Source organism: Balaenoptera physalus, assembly GCF_965194825.1.
Source record: "Balaenoptera physalus genome assembly, chromosome: 4".
NCBI lineage: Eukaryota > Metazoa > Chordata > Mammalia > Artiodactyla > Balaenopteridae > Balaenoptera > Balaenoptera physalus.
This window is the reverse complement of record NC_138891.1, coordinates 17,168,031-17,186,409: the sequence shown is the minus strand read 5'-3', so window position 1 is coordinate 17,186,409 and position 18,379 is coordinate 17,168,031. Positions and strand designations below refer to the sequence as shown.

General features: G+C 51.2%; 1 protein-coding gene across 1 annotated transcript in view; it reads left to right on the top strand.

Moving 5' to 3' along the window:
- The window catches only part of SLCO2A1 (solute carrier organic anion transporter family member 2A1), a 77,962-nt gene that overhangs the window by 19,395 nt on the left and 40,188 nt on the right, over nt 1-18,379 (top strand). Inside the window, exon 2 of the mRNA XM_082460672.1 lies at nt 16,089-16,226. Coding sequence (XP_082316798.1) covers nt 16,089-16,226 — 138 coding nt within the window. The remainder of the gene's footprint in view (nt 1-16,088; nt 16,227-18,379) is intronic.

Here is an 18,379-nt window from a genome sequence, read left to right as displayed (position 1 = left end):
TTAAAGAGCTGTCAGAAGTGAGGGCATCTTTCCCTAGAGGTACCTGCCGGCTAGCCTGAAACCAGGGATGGCTCCCTGGATGTCCACTTGGGTCTTCCCCTGCCCCACAGCCCACCTCTGCCTCCCACCATTCACCCTGCTCCGCATTGTCTTTTGAGCTCCTTGCTTCCCTTTCCTTGGTCTTCAGATGCCCACTCACCATCCCCCACTTCTCCTTAGTCATCAGGTCATGACCTTCTCCCCTGATGATGTCCCTGCTGACTGCCACCCCCTGACTAGAGACTTCTTCGACCTTGTCCCAAGATCTTTCATTGGCCTCCCTGCCTCTACTCTGTTACAGCTTAACCTTTCTAAAAATGTTTGACATGCGTTATCCCTGCTCAGAAGTCGTCGGTGATGGCCAGAGAGAGAGAAAATTCTGTGGCTCCTCTCGGGTACCAATCCTCTTACTTGACTTGGTTTTCTCCTCTCACTTAGCCAGAACTTCCTCAGACGAACCAGATCATTTCCTGACCCCTAATCATGCTTGTGTTTTTCTACTCTTCATTTTGCCTTCTGGGCCTGGGATGGCCCCTTTTTTCCATTCCACTTTCTGATGTTCTCCTTGTCCTCAAAGACCTAAGTCCAACCTCACTTTCTCCAGGGACCTCTCCCTCACCCTCGTGTGTCCTGAGCCCCTTTGGCATCTGCCATATTGCCTTGAGAGTAGTTGCCACTACTGTGTACACATACCCCATCTTATTAACAAACTGCCCCAGAGGAGTCTAGCCCTGCTTGGTCTCCCCTGGAATATGCTTGGCCCATAATGATATTCAATAAATATTTGCTTACCACATTACTTCAAATGTTCCTTCTGGGCAAAATTAGCAATAATGTACCCCCTGCCACACACACACACACACACACACACACACACACACACACACAGCCCCCAATAAGATCTTTCAAAGCTGGCAGGCCACGGGAACTGTAAACTGTGCTTGCACCTTTGCCAGAGGGAGGTGCCATTTCAGTCTTCATAGGGAGACACAGCCTCCAGTGAAGGATGTCTTGACTTGTGCATGTTTTGAAGTAAATGAGGGTCTTCGGGAGCGGATGCCCGAATCACTGCTCTGGAATCACGAGTGTGATGGCGTCGGAGAGAGGGGTCCACAGGTCCCTGTGGGGGTACGTGTCAGCAGCGGAGTAGCCTGAATAAGGGACCAGGAAAGCTTCCTGGGGAAGCGATGTTCAAACAGCGCTTGACAGGGGAGTCAGTTAGGCCAGCAAGGAGGCAAGGGAAGGGGCAGGAGAATGTTCTAGGCATAGGGCAGCATGCACAAGGAGTTGTAACCTGGATGAAGAGGGCTGAGTTCAAGTTCAGTGTGACGGGGCTGCACAGCCCTGCAAGGCGAGGAGGCCTCTTTCAGGTACACATGTTGCGGGCTCAGGTTTAGAGCAAGTGTGGAAAAGTCAATCAATCTGGAGTTCTGTCTTTCACAAGGTCTAAAAAAAAATGGTGGGTAGACATTCTCTGGCCTGTGGAGAAATGCCTGCAGACTGACTCTGCTACCTGGGAGAATTTGCCATCAGCCGAGAAGGCAGAGCACCTTACAGGACAGCTTCGAAGGGAAGGAAGGAAGCAGTCTCAGCTTGTGGAGAGAAGGAAGGCCCCTCCGCTCCACACGGGCTTCCTGTAACTACTTGGCTCCCACAGAGGAGAGGTCTGTGTTGGGGGAAAATCCTCATGGAACGTGAGCAGTCAGGCCCCCCCAGGTGTGGATAGAAGGCAGAAGAGCCTGGGAATGAGAGGGGGGCACCCAGGGCAGGGGAGTGGAGCCCAGAGGCAATCAAATCAAGGGTAGGAGAGAGTGAGGCAGGAAATGGGTGACCAGCGCAGGAGGCTACGGCTGTCTTGGTGTTTGTCCACAGAAGACAATGATGAGTAATAGCGGACTTAAGAAAATAGCTGGGTGAATTTGGAGGGACCCGAACAATTGAAAAATAAGGCAACCTGCTTCCTCAGTCAGCTGGAGAGCAGGTGAGCGCAGACTCTCTCCGAAACTGGAAGAGGAAGGGTGGTGGGGCCGGGAGAGGTGAACCAGGTTTCTAGTAGGGTCAGCTGGGGACATCTGGGCCAGAGGGACAGGATTCTGTCACTGAACTGAGGGAAGAGGACCAAGGGAGTTGCAGGTGTGCCTCTAGTGACTGCCAGAAATCCTTGGCTTTTAGCCACATCACTCCATTCTGTGCCTCCAGTGTCCTGTGTCTCTGTTCCCAAACTTGCTCTTCTTATAAGGACACCTGTCTTTGGATTAAGGCCCAGCCTAATCCAGTATGACCTCACCGTAACTTGATTATATCTGCAAAGGCCCTATTTCCAATTAATATCATATTCACAGGTACCAGGGGTTAGGCCTTTGACATATCTTTTTGGAGGACCCAGTTCAGCCCGTAATACCCAACAAAGAGGCTGGGGACAGCACAGGTGACAGGGAATGTCCTTAGCAGAGGCAGAGGGAGTAGGGTGGAGAGAGAGGTGAGATCAGTCGTGAGGATCATAACGGAGATGCTGGGGGACCACCTGGGGGGTTGGAGGGGAGAGGGGCTTGTGAGAGGGTGAAGTGGAGGCCCACAGGGCATGGTGGCGACAGATATTCTGGTTTCCTTGCCAGAGTCATCTGCAGGAGGTGCAGCCCTTTGGGTCAACATCCTTGGTATTTTGACTGTCACCGGTCAGTGGGGAGCCGGGACCACCAGGTTCCACGCCCCTCCAGGGATCTCCCGGAGGGCAGGTGGTGGGATCTGGATTTGTGCTCAGCACTTAGGGAGAACACGTCATCCTCTTGAGGCATCTGATGGGATAGAGAGGTTTGAATGTTGGACAGTCTTTTCCTCCTGCCACCCTTCCACCTGCCGCTAGAAAAGCAGAGGGACGGCATGCCCACGAAGTGTAGGGATTGTCCTGTGTAGGGACCATCTGCTGGGAACATCTTATCCTGGCTGCCGGGGGCCTCTCCTCTTGGCACGGAGTTTTCAGGGAGCTGCCGTGGCTTTTGCAGTGATGGGGGTGGGGGGTGGGGTCTTGGAAGGAAGCAGGCATCTGTGAGAACAGCCGTGGTTATGAATGTTGGGTCCCCGGCAGGCAGAGGAATGCTGGGATAATCAGGCTGGGGTATGGGAATGCCTCCGCGCAGGAGAGCGTCGCTGCCACTGACAGCCTATCGCAGGGGAGTCCCCGCCTCTGCGAGCGCAGGCGGAGGCGGGACACGCCTTCTGCGTCCGTGCGGCTCCGGAATGCCACAGCATCGGGAGGCGCTCTGACACCAGAGCAGCTAGCGAGAGGGCCAGTGGGACGAGGAGCAGTCCCAGCGTCGTGGCGTCCACGCACGCCTGTGCCTTGGCCTCTCTTGGTGGGCGGCGGGCCCACCCTCGTCTCAGGCGTCTTCTGTCTTTGACTCTGTTACAGGTTCTCGAAGCTGGGCGTGCTGTGGTTTATCAGGAACTCGGCAGCCTCTGAGGGGGTGGGCACAGGCTGCCGGGCAGCGCTTCCCTGGGCGAGGGCTCCTTTCCTGTCCCAGCGGGGCACCCACTGTTCCCGATGGAACCTCAGACTCCCCGCCGGGCAGCCTTGGGGGGACACCCAGACACAACCTCCCTCACTGCTCAGTATGTCTCCAGTCTCTTTCCTCCTAAAAAAACCTGGCAGGGCCAAGAGGTGAACACAAGTCCAGGGGTTCATTTCTCCAAATGGAGATGTTTGGGAGCTCTGATGTGCCTCTGGCTCTGGGTGTCACCCTGATGACGGTGAAAGAATTTACAAGGGTTTGCTAAGTAATTGATTTACCTCCTTGGGAGATAAATGGGCACAGTAGCAGGGGGAAAAAAAGAAAAAAGACCTATTTGTTCAAGGAATTCATGATCCACATTGATAATTTTACATCCACTTACTTATGGCTTACAGGTGTCTATGTAACCGGTGGTGTCATTCCCTGAAATTCATTCTTTCCCGTTGATTTGTTCATCGCCAGATATTTGCTGAGTGGACTGCCTCTTCCTCACAAAGTAGCAGCAGGGCTTCTGTGGTCATTTTCCTCCTCCGCCCAGCTGGCTGGCAACAGCTATGCTCTGTGTGCCAGGATTGCCACAGGGCACCAAACACTTAAGGTCGTTGTAACTGCAATCTGGGCTCAGGGCCATGAAGTAACAATGGAGAATGTGTAACAGGAGGGACATTCTTTGCCATCATATAGATAGGTGAGTAGAAGCTAAGCAAGGGAGGGGGTGGGAATGAAGAGCCCCTCCCTCCATAGAGAGAATGGGCCCCACCACCAAAGGCTCTGAGGCAACACATCATCTCACATGGGCCATGAGTTTTCCAACCAGCTACAAATTTCAACTGCCTATTACCCCAGACCGAATGTAGGTAGCTTAGTACCCGAGGAGAGACCATGGTGGTGGGAAGCTCAGTGAGGCCGGAGGTGGATGGGAGCTGGAACAGGGAGGGCCCTGTAGGCTGGGGTGCTCTGCTTGATTTTGATCTGAGCTGGTGGGAATCCATTGGAGGGTTTTTTCACAGTGTCATGACAGGCTCTGGTCTCCATCTTCAGAAGATCACGCTGACACACTATATGATCGTATTTCTGTAAAATACAAAACTGACAAACTAACCTGTGCTGCTAGAGGCCAGGAGAGTTGCTACCCCGGGGGGGGGGTGGGGGGTGACCGAGAGGGCACTAGAGGACGTCTGGGAAGCCGGAAATGTTCTGTTTCTCTGTCTGAGTGCTGGTCCCTCACGTGTCCTCGGCATGTGACATTTTTATCAAGCTGTACCCTTGTGACTTGTGCCTTTTTTTGGTGAATGTTATACTTAAATAAAGTTTCTTAAAAGATCACTCTGGCTGCTGGTTAAAGAATAGATTGGAAGTAGGAAGGAGTGGGCTTGGGGAAAGGGTAGGAACCTGTGGTAGTGGCCAGATGGTGTCTGGAGGGGAGGTGGCAGTGGAGGTGGAGATGCGGCGTGGGCTGGAGCCTTGGTTTGGAGGTCGAAGCACCAGGGCGAGAACTGGAACCCAGAGGAGGCAGCGCCGGCTAACGATACTCGATAGTCGTTTGGGGCGTGAATTTCAGATACTGATGATTGGGAGTAAAGTTGAACTGCGTGGGAAGCAGGGGGTTGAGGTGGGAGGTCCACATGGAGACTCCAGCACACCGCCGAGGATGACCTCTGGGGTGGACGAGTAGGACCCCCAGGGTGAGTGTGTGCAGAGAGATGGGCAAGGGGGCTGAGGACAGAACCTCGGGTGAGGCGGCAGGAAAGAGCTCCCACAAGAATTTCTAAGGAGAAACACTTAGAGAGCCTGCAAGAGTTCGGGGGTGGCGATGACATCACAGATGGTGAGGGGCAACAGGAGTGTCAGATGCCGCAGGACTTGGGTAAAGCCGTCGTTGGAGAGCCCACTGGATTTGGCAGTTAGGTAACCGGCAGTCTTGGTGAAAACAATGTCAGTGATGCCTTCTTTGCCCAAACTCTCATGCGCTTGGGCTGCTGGGTGGAGCAGAACCAGGGCGTGACATGGCTTCAATCCGTTACTACAATTTACCAACTGTGTGACATGAGAACTTTGTAAGCTTCCCTGAATCTCAGTTTCCTCATCCATAAACCAACAGAATCATATTTGCCTCTCAGGGTGGTATGAGGATTCACTTTATGCAGGAGATATTTATTGAACATTTGTTACGTGCCAGATAGGCAGCCAGATGCAGAAGATACAGGGTGACCAACAAACAGGAAGACCGAAGTTAATCTTTAAACAAACAAGATGAGTGAGGAATATAGCCCCTCAATGCTTCCCTGTGGCCATGAACCAGGCTTCTTGGGCAGTGGGGGTCCCTCCTTCCTGGCTGGCTTCCCAGGGATCAGCTCCCAGGGTCCTGGGCTCTTCTGATGCCACGTACCCACACCCCACTTTCTCTCTCTGAAAAACTAAATTCCCCTTCCTTGAGGGCAGGAAGGGAAGAGCTTAATCTGCAAACCCTTCAGGGAGATGAGGAAAAATATTAACATCCCATCCTGTTACACAAAGAATAGGAAGAATATAAAATAGGTGAAGTTTCTATATTAATACAGTTTGAATGTTCTTTTCCTGCCATGAATGGATTCAAAGCAGTTTCCCTAATGGCTCCTTACTTCACCTAACAAACTGATCTTGTGCCAACTTCCAGAGAAGACAAATGGCACTTGTTTTCTGTGAAGGAAAGCTTTTCTGACTTAAAAAAAAAATGTGACTTTGGAAATTTCTGAAGAAGAATTTGGACACATATTTACATAAATGTCAATGATAATTTTGTTTCAAAGTTTCTATTTTTATGGGAAACTTTGAGCACCATGCTTCTAGCTAATCTGATAAATTCATCTAGTCTCATGCGCTTATGTTTCATCTCTTCCAGAATTTTTTTTTCATCTATGATTTCTAAAGCCCACACTGCAGGTCCTGGTCACCTCAGGCGGTCTCTCGCCCTTTGCTCTTTCATCTTCCCTCACAAATGCCACCAGGTCAACCCAGCCATCTGCCTTCTTCATCCCTGGGGCTGAGCTTCAGACACGCACCACCGGGAGAAACAGAGCAAAACAACCACAGCCAAAAGTGTGTGAGGATTACTGGTGTTAGGAGCTAGGAAGCTCGTCCGCCTTGCTTTTCCGTGGCCGTGTCGCTTCCAACAAGGCTGCTGCCGTGGAAATCCATGAGTTTCTTTACATATAGTGCTCATCTTTATACCTCCAAGGGCCCTTAGGACTCGGTCTTATCAAAGGCCTTTCCTAGCTCACAATAACAACAAAAACCACAGAATTATGTGGATTGGGACTTCCATTGTCCAGTTAAATTTTCTCTTACCTAGAGGCCTTCAGGTGAGATTTTTTTCTAAGCTGAGTGGACTAATCTAAAAAATGGCCAAAAGATCCCGGTCTAACCCAATTCCTTGGCGACCTGGCTCCTAGAGGTACTTGGCCAGCCCCACCCCACCCCCCAGGAGTATGAACGGTGGGATAGGCCACTTCAGCACCGTGGTCCCCTGGGCCTGTTTTGTTTTCTGGTGGCCTCCTGGCCTCCACTGAGGCTCCAGTCCTCCCTGGAGCAGCTCCCACAGACCTCAGAGGAGAACCCGCCGGACAGGAAGGTCACGGTGTGGACAGTAGAGGCTGGCTCGGGGGCCCCGGAAAGAACACTTGCACTGAGCAGAGGTACTGTCGGGGCCCTGGCTCAGCTGGCCTCCCTTCTCAGGCAGGATCCTGGTCCCAGCTCTCCAGCCTGGTCACTGCCCTCTTAGGGAACAAGGAAGCTGTGAGGAAAATCTGTGTTTTTCTGTGATTGTTCTGATTTTTATACTTCCAAGGGTCCCCAGGACTGTGTCTTATCAAAGCCTTTTTCTAGTTCATGATAACACGAATGATACTAAAGATACCTTCTATTCCTGCTACTGTGACTACCACCACCTTGGACCCTAGGCTAGCTATTTTGAATCTCTGAACTTTATCTTTTTTCCAGCATTCTTGCTACACAGGAACATACTTGATTTCTTGAATCACTTCTTGAAAGAGACATTCCCCTTTGGGGCCACTGGGCCATGGTTCGGATCCAAAGTCACACCCTGCTGAAGGTACAGGAGGGGTGAGTAGGCCGAAGGCTTTTACTCCAGGACACACCTTTGCTTTGCTTCCTTCTTCTTTTGGCAGGATGGGGGAAGGATCCCCTCTCCCCTCCAGCTCTGAGGGGCCTCAGAGGAGCCAACCCACAGACCCTCCTCCCCTTTCAGATGCTGCCTCTCTGAGATCATTGGGAAACAGCCGGGAATCACCGTTTCTGAGTTTCCTTCTCTGTCCCCATTGCATTAGGGCCTCTTGAGCCCTGAGCCTCACCTCCCAGGTCTTACCCATTTGGTGAACTTCCAACCAGGACTGAGCATGGGATATGAGAATAGAGACACTAAAAACATAGAAATATTTAAGTGGCGATGGGGAGACACCCCAAGCAAGCACCACTCTCCAGCCTTCTGTTGGAGACACGCCAACCATTTTGGAAGATTCTAGTCAAATCATGAGGTGTCAGGATGCATGAGTGTCCTGGGGGTGGGGGAGGGAAGGTTGTGGAGAAGGGCCTGGCTACACTTTTTGGTTTGACCACTTAGTCCACTGACAAGTACATACTTCTTTCTTTCCCCATTGAAAAAGTGGGGACAGAATTATCAATTTGTGTACTGGACTCCTCATCAGGAGGTAGATTGGGTTCATAATTCAAGATGGAAGGCTCATCACGTTTGTCTCCCCTCATCTCCAACACTCTCATTAGGATAAGAGCAATGAATTCAAAAATGGTAAAGACCAGTGACAGAAAAAAGAAAGGGAGAGGGATTATGAGTGGATGAAACGGTCCAATGGCTTCAGCAAGATGTAAGTGTTGATGGATGGAACAGAGAGGGGGAGGGCGGACTCTTAAGTGCGTGGGTGGGGCCGGCAGCGGGGGAGCCCGTGGACCTGGGACTCGGCACAGCCATGGGGAGCAGCGCATTCAGAGTGGGCAGGCGTGGCAGAAGGCAGAGACGACACGTGAAGCTGAACCCGAGGGGCTAGTACCGAGCAGCGCTTTACCCCAGGGAAAGCACAGGCGGCCTTCTCTCCATGAACCAAGGGACAGTCAGCTGGTGCGGGTGCATCCCCAGGGCAGAAGCCCTGCTCCTGGCTCCCAGCTTGCTTGCCACACAGTGAAGCGATTCAATAAGGATGCAAATACTGATAGAACTATTAAAAGTTGGGGGAAATAGGGAGAGGGGTGGGACCTGAATAAGTGAGCTAAATGCTCTTCTATCATGGCACACAGTCAAAAGTGATAAATCAAGAAATTGCAGAACAAGCATATTATTTTGAGATGTGTGTATGTAATCAACAGAAACACGAAAACCAGAGGTGACTGATTGTCCCTGCACTGCAGTACTGGCGGTGGGTTCGAGTTGGGCTCAGGGCTGGCCTTGTCATTCTAAGCCCTTCCATATTACTTAATTTTTTTAAACATGCGCATGTGATACATTGATTCAAAATAAACGAAAAAAATGAAAAAGTGAAAATAAGTGTAAGTGGATTTATGATTGTAGGAGGGATTCCAGCTGACCGTGAAAAAGAGCTTCTGAAAGCCAGTGTGGCTCAAAGCCAGCCGGGTTATCACCATGGCTGGGCAGCTCTGGTGCTGCCCAAGAGACATGTGAGCCTCCAGCTGTTCCTGCCTCTGGGCTACAGTCCACTCCAGCCCAGAGAGGAGGAACCGCATGGACTCTGGGGCCAGATTTTGACCTGTGGAAGCTGGAGGAGCTAAAGCAAGCGGCACTTCGGAGTCTCGGTGCTCACTCAGGAGAACTGCAAGCAGCCCTCAGCGCTCCTCTGAGCCCTCCCTGCACTGCTGGGCAGGGTGAGATGAAGGTTTCCCTGAGCTCTTCTCTTTCATCTCTCTCCCCTTCCCTCCCGTTTCTTCCTTCCTTCCTTCCTCCCTCCTCTCCCTTCCGCCCTCCCTCCTCTCCCTTCCTCCCTCCCCTCCTTCCTTCCTTCCGAAGAATAGTTCCAGTTAGACTGCTGACATCTGCCATTTATGGATCAGAGCATTGTTCCAAACTGGGGGGTCACAGCCGATGTCCCAGTCCAGCCCCATCTCCTGCTCCTGAATGGCTTTCTTCCCACTCCTGGGCTCCCTAAGTGTATTAAACTATCTCAGAGACATCACATCCTAGCGGACCTAAGGCACCAGCTGAATTTTCTAGAGTTTTGCCTTTATCAGGATGCGTGTGGATGAAATCAGAGTTGGTTGACAGCAGAGCCAGTGGTTAAACAGGTAATAACCCTGTGGGGTCCACATTTCAGAACTTCTCCCAGTGTCCCTGTAACTCTTAATTAGCTGCCTCAGATCATAGTTCTTATGTCTAGTTTGGAAAAGAGGGTCATGAACGTGTAGAGCAGAGGAAACCATGGCTAGGCAGGACTTTGATCCTTTCTGAATCATCCTGTGCTGTGAGGGTTTCACTCTTTGTCCTAATGGTTTATCCTTATGGTCTGATTACTTACTTATTTACTTACTTAGAGCTCTGAAGCTTGGCTGGGGCCTGGGGCCCCACTCTGGACCTTCACTTGGCATCTCAGCATCTTTTCAACCTTTCTTAGCTCTCTGGCAAAGGTGGTAAAAAGAGTCCTCATTGTTAAAGAAAGATCTTCATGACCACTCCAATCTCCCTGCTTCCTTCCTCGTCAAACTTCCTCTTCATGTTTGTTAAGATTGGAAAAAGAATAGAGCTGTGAACATGAACAGTTAGAAGTTTTAGAGCTTCCCGCCCGCCACACCCTACAAGAATGTTGTTCCCCCTGCATTAACTTTCCCTTCGAGCTTTCTTCTACAAGATGTGCCTAAAGACATGTATAGTTTTAACACACACATACACACACAGGAAAACCTAGATGTTTACATTAGCACACACACACATAGATATTTACATGGGTTTTGATGGTTTCAAAGTGAACCCCTTAAATAAACAGATCTATTCCAATGACATTGCCCATGCTCATAGTATTTTTTAAAAACTGTTTGCGGAATTCCCTTCAAAGGCTCAGAGCGTTATTTTGAATACCTTCCTGGTTGCAGATCTTTTTAAAAAGATCCTTAAATCAACTTTATTAAGGTATGGTTTACATATAATAAAGTGCACAGATTTTAAATGATTGATGAGTTTTGACAAATGCATACACCTGTGTAAATGCCACCACAATCAAAATATAAAATATTTCTACCACCCCAGAAAGTCTCTTCAAACATAAATGCAAATCTTTAACTTTTTAATTTGAGTTTAGAAATATCCAAAAATGATTTCGAGCTGAGCCAAGTGAGTAAGTGGGGCAGCTGAGCTGACTAATGATGTTTTGTACCTTGTAAACTTTGTGGCTTGTAGACTGATTAAAAGCAATGCTGAAGGGGAAATTTATGATTGAGGACAGATCATTGGAACAAATCTGCAGCTTCCCGAATGGCTACTCTGATGGATACATATTCTGGAAGAGGGTTCATCAGTTAGACTATTTAAAGACATATTCATTCACTTGACAGTGAATGAGCCCCATTTAAGGACTAGGCATTGTTCCAGACAACGGGGATGTGGCATCTTAAAAATACACATCATTTTTCCTCTGCGAAGTCTGCATTTTGGTGGGGGTAGATGTCCATAAGTGAGAAGTCAAATGCATGATGTAATTTTAGGAAGCAATAAATGCTATGAAAAAGGAAAAAAGTAGAGTGAGGAGACAGAAAATGCTGGTGTGCTATTTTTAGAAAGATAATACAGCCCATGTAATATATCTTTATTTTCTTTTCCTTTTGTGAAGAAATCTCAAGACCCAGATTCTACCATAAGCTACTTTCAAAAGGGACATGGAATCTTGCCCTAAGCTATATTCTGCAGAATGCTAGAATCTGTTTTATATATATACAGGGGGTTACATGGCTAAAGAAGCTATGGTGAAAGTTGGGTAAAACAAAGCTAAGACGGTCTTTACTGAAGGTTTTCTTAGAGCCTTTAATACGCTATTGTGAATTGTAAATATTCGCAAGGGAGGATTATAGCATGCAAAGTTTTCCAAACTTTTTTCTTCTTTCCAATCCTTTCAACTTGGAGCATCTCAAGCAAGTGGTGATCTGCCTAAGACACTGTGGGAAATTCTATCCTAGAGTTTTCATGCCACAGGAGACATGAAAGCAACAGAAAGGTTCAATTATTTGGGCAAGAGGAGGGAGAGGAGGAAGCCTGAGCTTATTACATATCCCTCCAGAATGTGGAGCACTCTCTGTGGGCCAGGCAGGGCGCCAGGCCTTTAAACACAGACTCTCTCGTGCAAGCCTCACAAGGCAGCAGGAACAGGTATTATCACAGCTTCCATTTACTAGTGCGGAAACTGCTGTCAGAAGGTCAAATACGTGGCCGAAGGTCTTGCCATTCCTTACAGTCAGGATGTGAACTTCGGCTTGTTTGACTCCCAAACCCAAACTATCAAATTCCACAACACTATGTTGTCTAAATAGTGGTGGCAGGGGGTGGGTTGCAACCCAATGAGCGCACCTTCCCTTCTCCCACCAATCCACCTGCTTATCCTCATAAGCCCCATGTTCTCGCGGGGGCTGGAGTTCTATGTCCATGCATGGTGTCCTGCATGGTGTCGAGTGTTCGCTGCTCCATGTCATGCTGGCCATGGAGCGGGTACTTGGTAAGTTTGAGCAGCCTGGGTCCTGTCCACATAAGCTCAGTAGGTGGGACCAGATGGCTGTGACCCTGAGCAGCTCAGGCCAGAAAGCTCTGCGGGAACCACCCATCCACTTCTTTCTCTTTACCTGGCATCTTCTGCCGGGGCACCCATAAGGCACCCCGACCTGACAGCACTGCCGTGGCTGAAAGCTGGCGGTGCGGTTGGCTCTTTGGGGGAGTGTGTGGGATGAGGAAGGCACCCGCTGGCTCTAGGTGGAGTCTTCCACCTCATATCTGAAGGGATTTTTGTATTTACTGGAAAAAGCAAAGGCTTATCTTTCAGGAAAAGATCTGAGACAGATTTTTTCCCCACTATCTTCACCTTCCTCTCATGAGACTGCTAGGGAACTGAGTAGAGATTAGTCACTCCTGTTAATTCATTACTAATTTGGTTAGAGGGAGACCAGTCTTTTCTGAGCTTTATGCTCAGAACCTCGGGTGTTCCAAACCTGAACTCAATGTCCACCCTCTCCATCTACACTCCTCCTCGTGGGCCCCCGTCTCACACACAGCCTTGCCCCGTTCCTAGCCCTCAGGCTGGAAACACTGCCCCTTTTCTTCCACCTGGGATCAGTGACAGCTTTGTCAATTCAACCTCTGCAGGAGCCTCTGATCAGCCCCTGCCCACCTCCCCACTGCCCTGGACATTGGTTCAGCCCTCACTGTCTCTCCCCCAGGCTGTTATGACAGCCCTCATCCTCTGCTGGATGTTGCCCTAAATGCCAGCCATGTGCCAAGGCGTCAAGATACCTCTTCGCAGAAGTCAGCATCAGGTGCTGGGATTTTCAGAAGCTACCTTGAACTAGACACATACCTGAGCCCCGTGCTGGGCAAGGGGGCCACCGAAGGGTTATCCAGACAAAGGCGGGGAAGATGATTTTGTGCAGATTGTGAGCAAAGATGCAGACAATGGGTGTGTGCTGTGGGGTAGTGTGACCTTGATGAAGTTTGAAGGACAAGGTGTTCTAGCTCTAGTGCTGCATAACAAAGCAGCCCTAAATTTAGTGCTTAAAACAGTGGCAACATTTAGTTTGCTCACAGATCTGCCATCTGTAGAAGGTTTGGTGGGGATAGCTCACTTTTGCTCCACTTGGCATTGAAGGCTGGAATCCTCTGAAGGCTCTCTCAGTAACATGTCTGGCCGCTGATGCTGGCTGCAGGCTGAAACTTTAACTGGAATTGTTGGCTGGAACACCACCATGTGGACCCCCCGTGAGTAGGGAAGACGGGGCTTCCTTATAGTGTGATGTCTGGGGTCTAAGGGTCCCAAGAGAGAAAGAGCTGGGGGATTCACTATCAACTTTCGGGACTTGGCCACGGGAGTCACAGAGCATCACTTCTTCCTTCTCTTCCTTAGAAGCAAATACCTAAGATTGGCCCATATTGAAAGGGAGGGAACACAGAGCCCGCTTCTTGATGAACGAATGTCATTGTCCCATTGTTAGAGGTGTATGTGGGACAGGAGATATTAGTGTAGCCATCTTTGTGAAACATGATCTGCCACGGCAGGGTGTGGAGCCAAAGAGGCAGGCAGGGTCTAGGACCTGTAGCATCTTGGATACCACACCATGAGCATTGGTTTTTATCTTGTAGGAAGTGGGGAGCCAGTGAGAGGTATTAATTTGGGAGTAACCTGCTCACATCGGTGTTTGATAAAGCTCTTTCTGGAGTGGTGGGATGGAAGGTTTGAGGGGACGGACAGGAGATCTATGAGAGGCTGTTGAAGGAATCTAGAAGAGAGAGCCTGAGGCGAGGCGTAATCTGGAGATGAAGTGCCGGTCAAATACAAGAGACGCCAAGGTGAAATCACAGGGCTTAGCAGTGGCACCAAATGCCAGGGGGTGAGGAACAGGCATCCAGGAGGATTCCCGGTTTCTGGCTTAGGGAACTGAGTGAAGGTGATGGGGAATGAATGAAAAACTGGAGAGGTTTGTGGGGGAGGACCCTGAGCCCTATTTGGGAAGCGATTAGTCTGAGGGGTCTGAGAATGTACACGTGGACACATCCAGCACACAGTGAGATGGACTTGAGTGTAAAAGCTCTGGGGGAAGTTCTGGAGGAGGGTCTGAGATGTGGGCACCACAAATGGGGTTTCCAATGAATGTGTGCAGAAAGGGTGCCGTGTGCAGAGAAGGGGACTACAGACAGAGTTTGTGGGGGCATTAGCCTTTAGGGGACGGTCAGAAGAAGAGGATCTGGCAAAGCATCCAAGACCAAATTGTCTCTGTCCTGGATGTGGCAGGCACTGTGGGCTTAGTGCCAGGCACTTGAGATGCCTGCCGTGGACCGGTTCTGGGCCTGCCTCTCACACAGTGGAGCAGCCATGGCCAGTTCCCGCCCTCGCAGACCCTTGGTTTCCCCAACTCTGGGGCGCTAGGATTCCCCCTCTCTCCCTCTCTGGACCTCTGTTTCCCCATTTGTAAGAGAGACTAGATCATTTTCCAGGGTACCTTTATCACAGAATATTAAGAATTCTAGTATATGAAATGAAGCAAAGTGGAGCCTCCCTATGGGGGCAGGGGTGGAGGGCTGCCCCTGACTCCAGGTGGACCCGCTTCCTTCTGCCACTGATGAGGAGTGAGGAGGCCCCGCGGGCTCCGGGGTGGGGGGGCAGCAGTTCGGACTGGTGTCTGCTTTCGTGGCGTGATGACCTCCTTAGATTTGGATGCACGGGCAGGCAACTAGGGCTGCACCCTGGCCTCACAAAGGCCCTGCCTTGACAGGTAGGAGAGGGGAAGTCAGCTCTGATCCTACAGCCTGGAGCGGGGCCCCTGTGGAGGGGCTGGCTTGGCTTTACAAGGAAACGGAAATGAAGGTGGAGCCCCAGTTGCTCTCCTGAGATGCCAGCCCTTCAATTAAGGGAAGAGCTTTGGCAGACTACGAAACATAATGGCACCCCACCCTTCCCTGGAGGAAGAGTGAATCTCCAGAAGGGGCAATTCCAGGGAACTCAGGATGTGGGACTCTGGGCTCTGAGCTCTGAGCCTGCTCTCAGCCCAACAGCCGAGGACCCAGGAGAGCTCGGCCTGCAGCCGACTCCAGATACCACAAGCCCTCTCCACCCTCTCCATCAACCACATTTACTTGTCACATTTACTCATACCCACAGGACAAGGCATATGGGGCAGGGTGGGATGCCTTCCCCAGGCCCTCATCATCCACTCAGGAGAGGAGCCAGCACAACCGCAAATACCCCATGTAAGAGGTGGTAACAAGCTTGGCTAGTGTTTCCATTCAAATGGGCTAGTGTGAAAGCCCATCCCGGAGCCTCACTGGGGTATGAGAGGTGGGCCTGGGAGGATGGGTGTTGATGGAGGGAGGGGAATGGAGGGCAGGTCAAGAGGAGCAGGAGCAGTGTGACCCCTGGCTTGTTTGTGCCCCTGGGAGTGACATGAATGTGGGCCTCAGCCCTCACAGGACACAGGAGGGAGGGCAGAGCTGTCAGAGAACAATTCCAGGTGCTGAATGCCCTGGGCCATGGCTGATGAGTTAGGCCTTTCCCTCAGGGATGCTTCTCCAACCCTGTGGTTTTCCTGCCATTGATGATAATGTGACAAGAATGGCAGGAATGATGGGAATGGTTCACATGTGTTGACTAAGGCTATGGGTGAAACTGGTCTGAGGGTGATGACATTTCACCCTAGGACCACCTGATGGAGAAAGTGTTCCCAACTAACAGGGGAGCGGAGCCAGGCTGCTGGGCCTCTGTGCCCCAGCATGGAGGGCCAAGGTGGGTGGTCAGGGCTCACCGTCCAGAGGCCTCACCGTCCAGGTCTCCTCCCCAGGTGTTCGTGCTGTGCCATGGCCTGCTGCAGCTCTGCCAGCTCCTGTACAGCGCCTACTTCAAGAGCAGCCTCACCACCATTGAGAAGCGCTTTGGCCTCTCCAGTTCTTCCTCAGGTCTCATTTCCAGCTTGAATGAGGTAAGCAGGATGCTCTAGTCCATCAGATCCCACTTGGGCACCACCCTGATCACGGGATCTGGGAGGGGGCTCGGGAGGAGCAGAAGAACGGGGCGGGGGGTGCGGGGTTGGACCCGTGGGGGATGGAGACAGCCAGCTACATTTCCCAAGGCTGCCCTACACCAGGCACTGAGCTGAGAGCCTCTGGAGGCACCTGACCTCCTCACAGCAGCCCTGCGAGCAGGTACTCTGCTCCTCCCCGCTGACAGCTGAGGGCACCAGGGCTCAGGAAGGGCAGCAGCTTGTGCCAGGTGTGCAGGGCTGCTGCCTCCAAACTGTGTGCCTCTAATTGAGTTCTGTGACCACCCACGAGGTTATGTGGCCTCTGCTCATCCCCAGTCCAGGGGAAGACGAGCCCCAGGCATGCAGCTAGGGAAGCAGCCCCAGGCTGGCAGCTCCTGTCTTAGGAGGGCAACAGGAGCCAGAGCTGCTCAGTGGCCCTGGCTCCCAGGCAAGGTCAGAGGTCTATGACCTCCCAGCCACATGGAGTTTACACTGTCCCTCACTGATGGCACATCAAAGTTAGAGGAAGATAGGGTGGGCCAAGAGGCCAGGGTGAGGGGTCAGAGGGCAGGGTCAGCTAGGAGTCACTGGAAGCCAGGGAGAAAGGGGCAGGGGAGGCAGCAAGCCCCTGCATCGTGGCTGCAGCATCGTCGGCTCCAGGTGAGGAGATGGGCCCTGGGCCTGGCTCCTGTCTTTTCTTTCCACAAGGCCCACTGTTCTGGCATGGAGGCCATGGCCTCCCCCTCCCAGGAGCCCAGAAGCAATTAGATCTTCCCTTGACATAGTGAAATTCAGGCCAACAACCGACCCAGTAGAGTCTGGGCTCCCCAGACAGCTTCTGGGATGGGCTGAAAAGAAGGTGGGAAGCGTTACAACGTCCCCCAACCCCCACCTTCCAGTCTCCCCATCCCACAGCCTGCTCCCTGCTGGAAACGCCCCTTTACCCTTGACTCCTGCACCCTCCACGGCCCACACGGCAGTGCCCCTCAGGAGCCCTCCCCGCCACGCCTGTGCCAGATCCCTCTGCAGTCCTCGGAGGAGGGCTCTCTTCACAGTCACGTCTTCCAGACAGGAAGCTTGCGGCAGAAAGCCTACCCCCATCCCAGTGGCCGCACATGTGTGTTGTGCAGCCAGGATGGGAGCCCAGGTCTGTCTGACGGTCGCCACGCACTCCTCCTCCCCATGGACTGTTCCTCCACCCTGTGACGTGCACGTACTTGCACACGTACAGCCCTGAGGCCCATCAGTCATGCCTGCTGGCCTCATGGGCCTCAAACTCCCTCCTCTGAACCCCCAGGCCCACGTGGATGCCTTCACTGCTTTCTGGATGTGTGTCTGTGTCCGTGTGTTTTAATGTGTGTGTGTATACACGTGCGTACGTATGCCTCTGTCTACCTGATTGTGCACCTGTGTCTAGAGCTTCCTGATGATGCCCAGTGACAGGGGTCTTCCCCTCCATGTAGGCTGTGCTCTCCTACAGGACAGGGACCTGGCACCCCTCACACAGAATGCACCCTTCTACATGTTGGCCTGTGACTTTGATAATGCTTCTGGCACATGTTGTCTTCACTCATGAAGGACACAAGAAAATCAAATCTCTGACATTTGTGTCATCACAGTCCTATCCCGTGACCCTGGCAGACATCACTAATCAACTGCAGTCTTCTTTTCTGCTGAGTCCAGACTCTGAATCCTTCTCAACACAGTGTTCTAGGCACCTCTACTAATCAATATCAGAGCTGGTGTGTAGGCTAATCCTCTCTTCCACCACGGCTCGGATGATAGTTGAATCTATGATCTTCGATGGTTAAATTTTCATTCTTATTTTTCCCATGCTTGGAACAAAGATGTGGGTCCAGGAACAACTGGAATTTTCAAGGGGCAGGGAGTAGCTAGCTGGGACACGAGGCAGAGTCTGCGACAGGAGGCTGATTAGGCAAATAAGGGGCAAAATATTTCCCCAGGTTATAGTTCAATAAAAAATGAAAATAATTCACCCATTAAATTTTCTCTTTTCTAAACTTAGATGAGCTCTTCAACAATCAGGTTTTAGAACATGCCTATGGGCATGGTTGGAGGCAAATATCATAAGAAAGTTAATTCCTTGAACC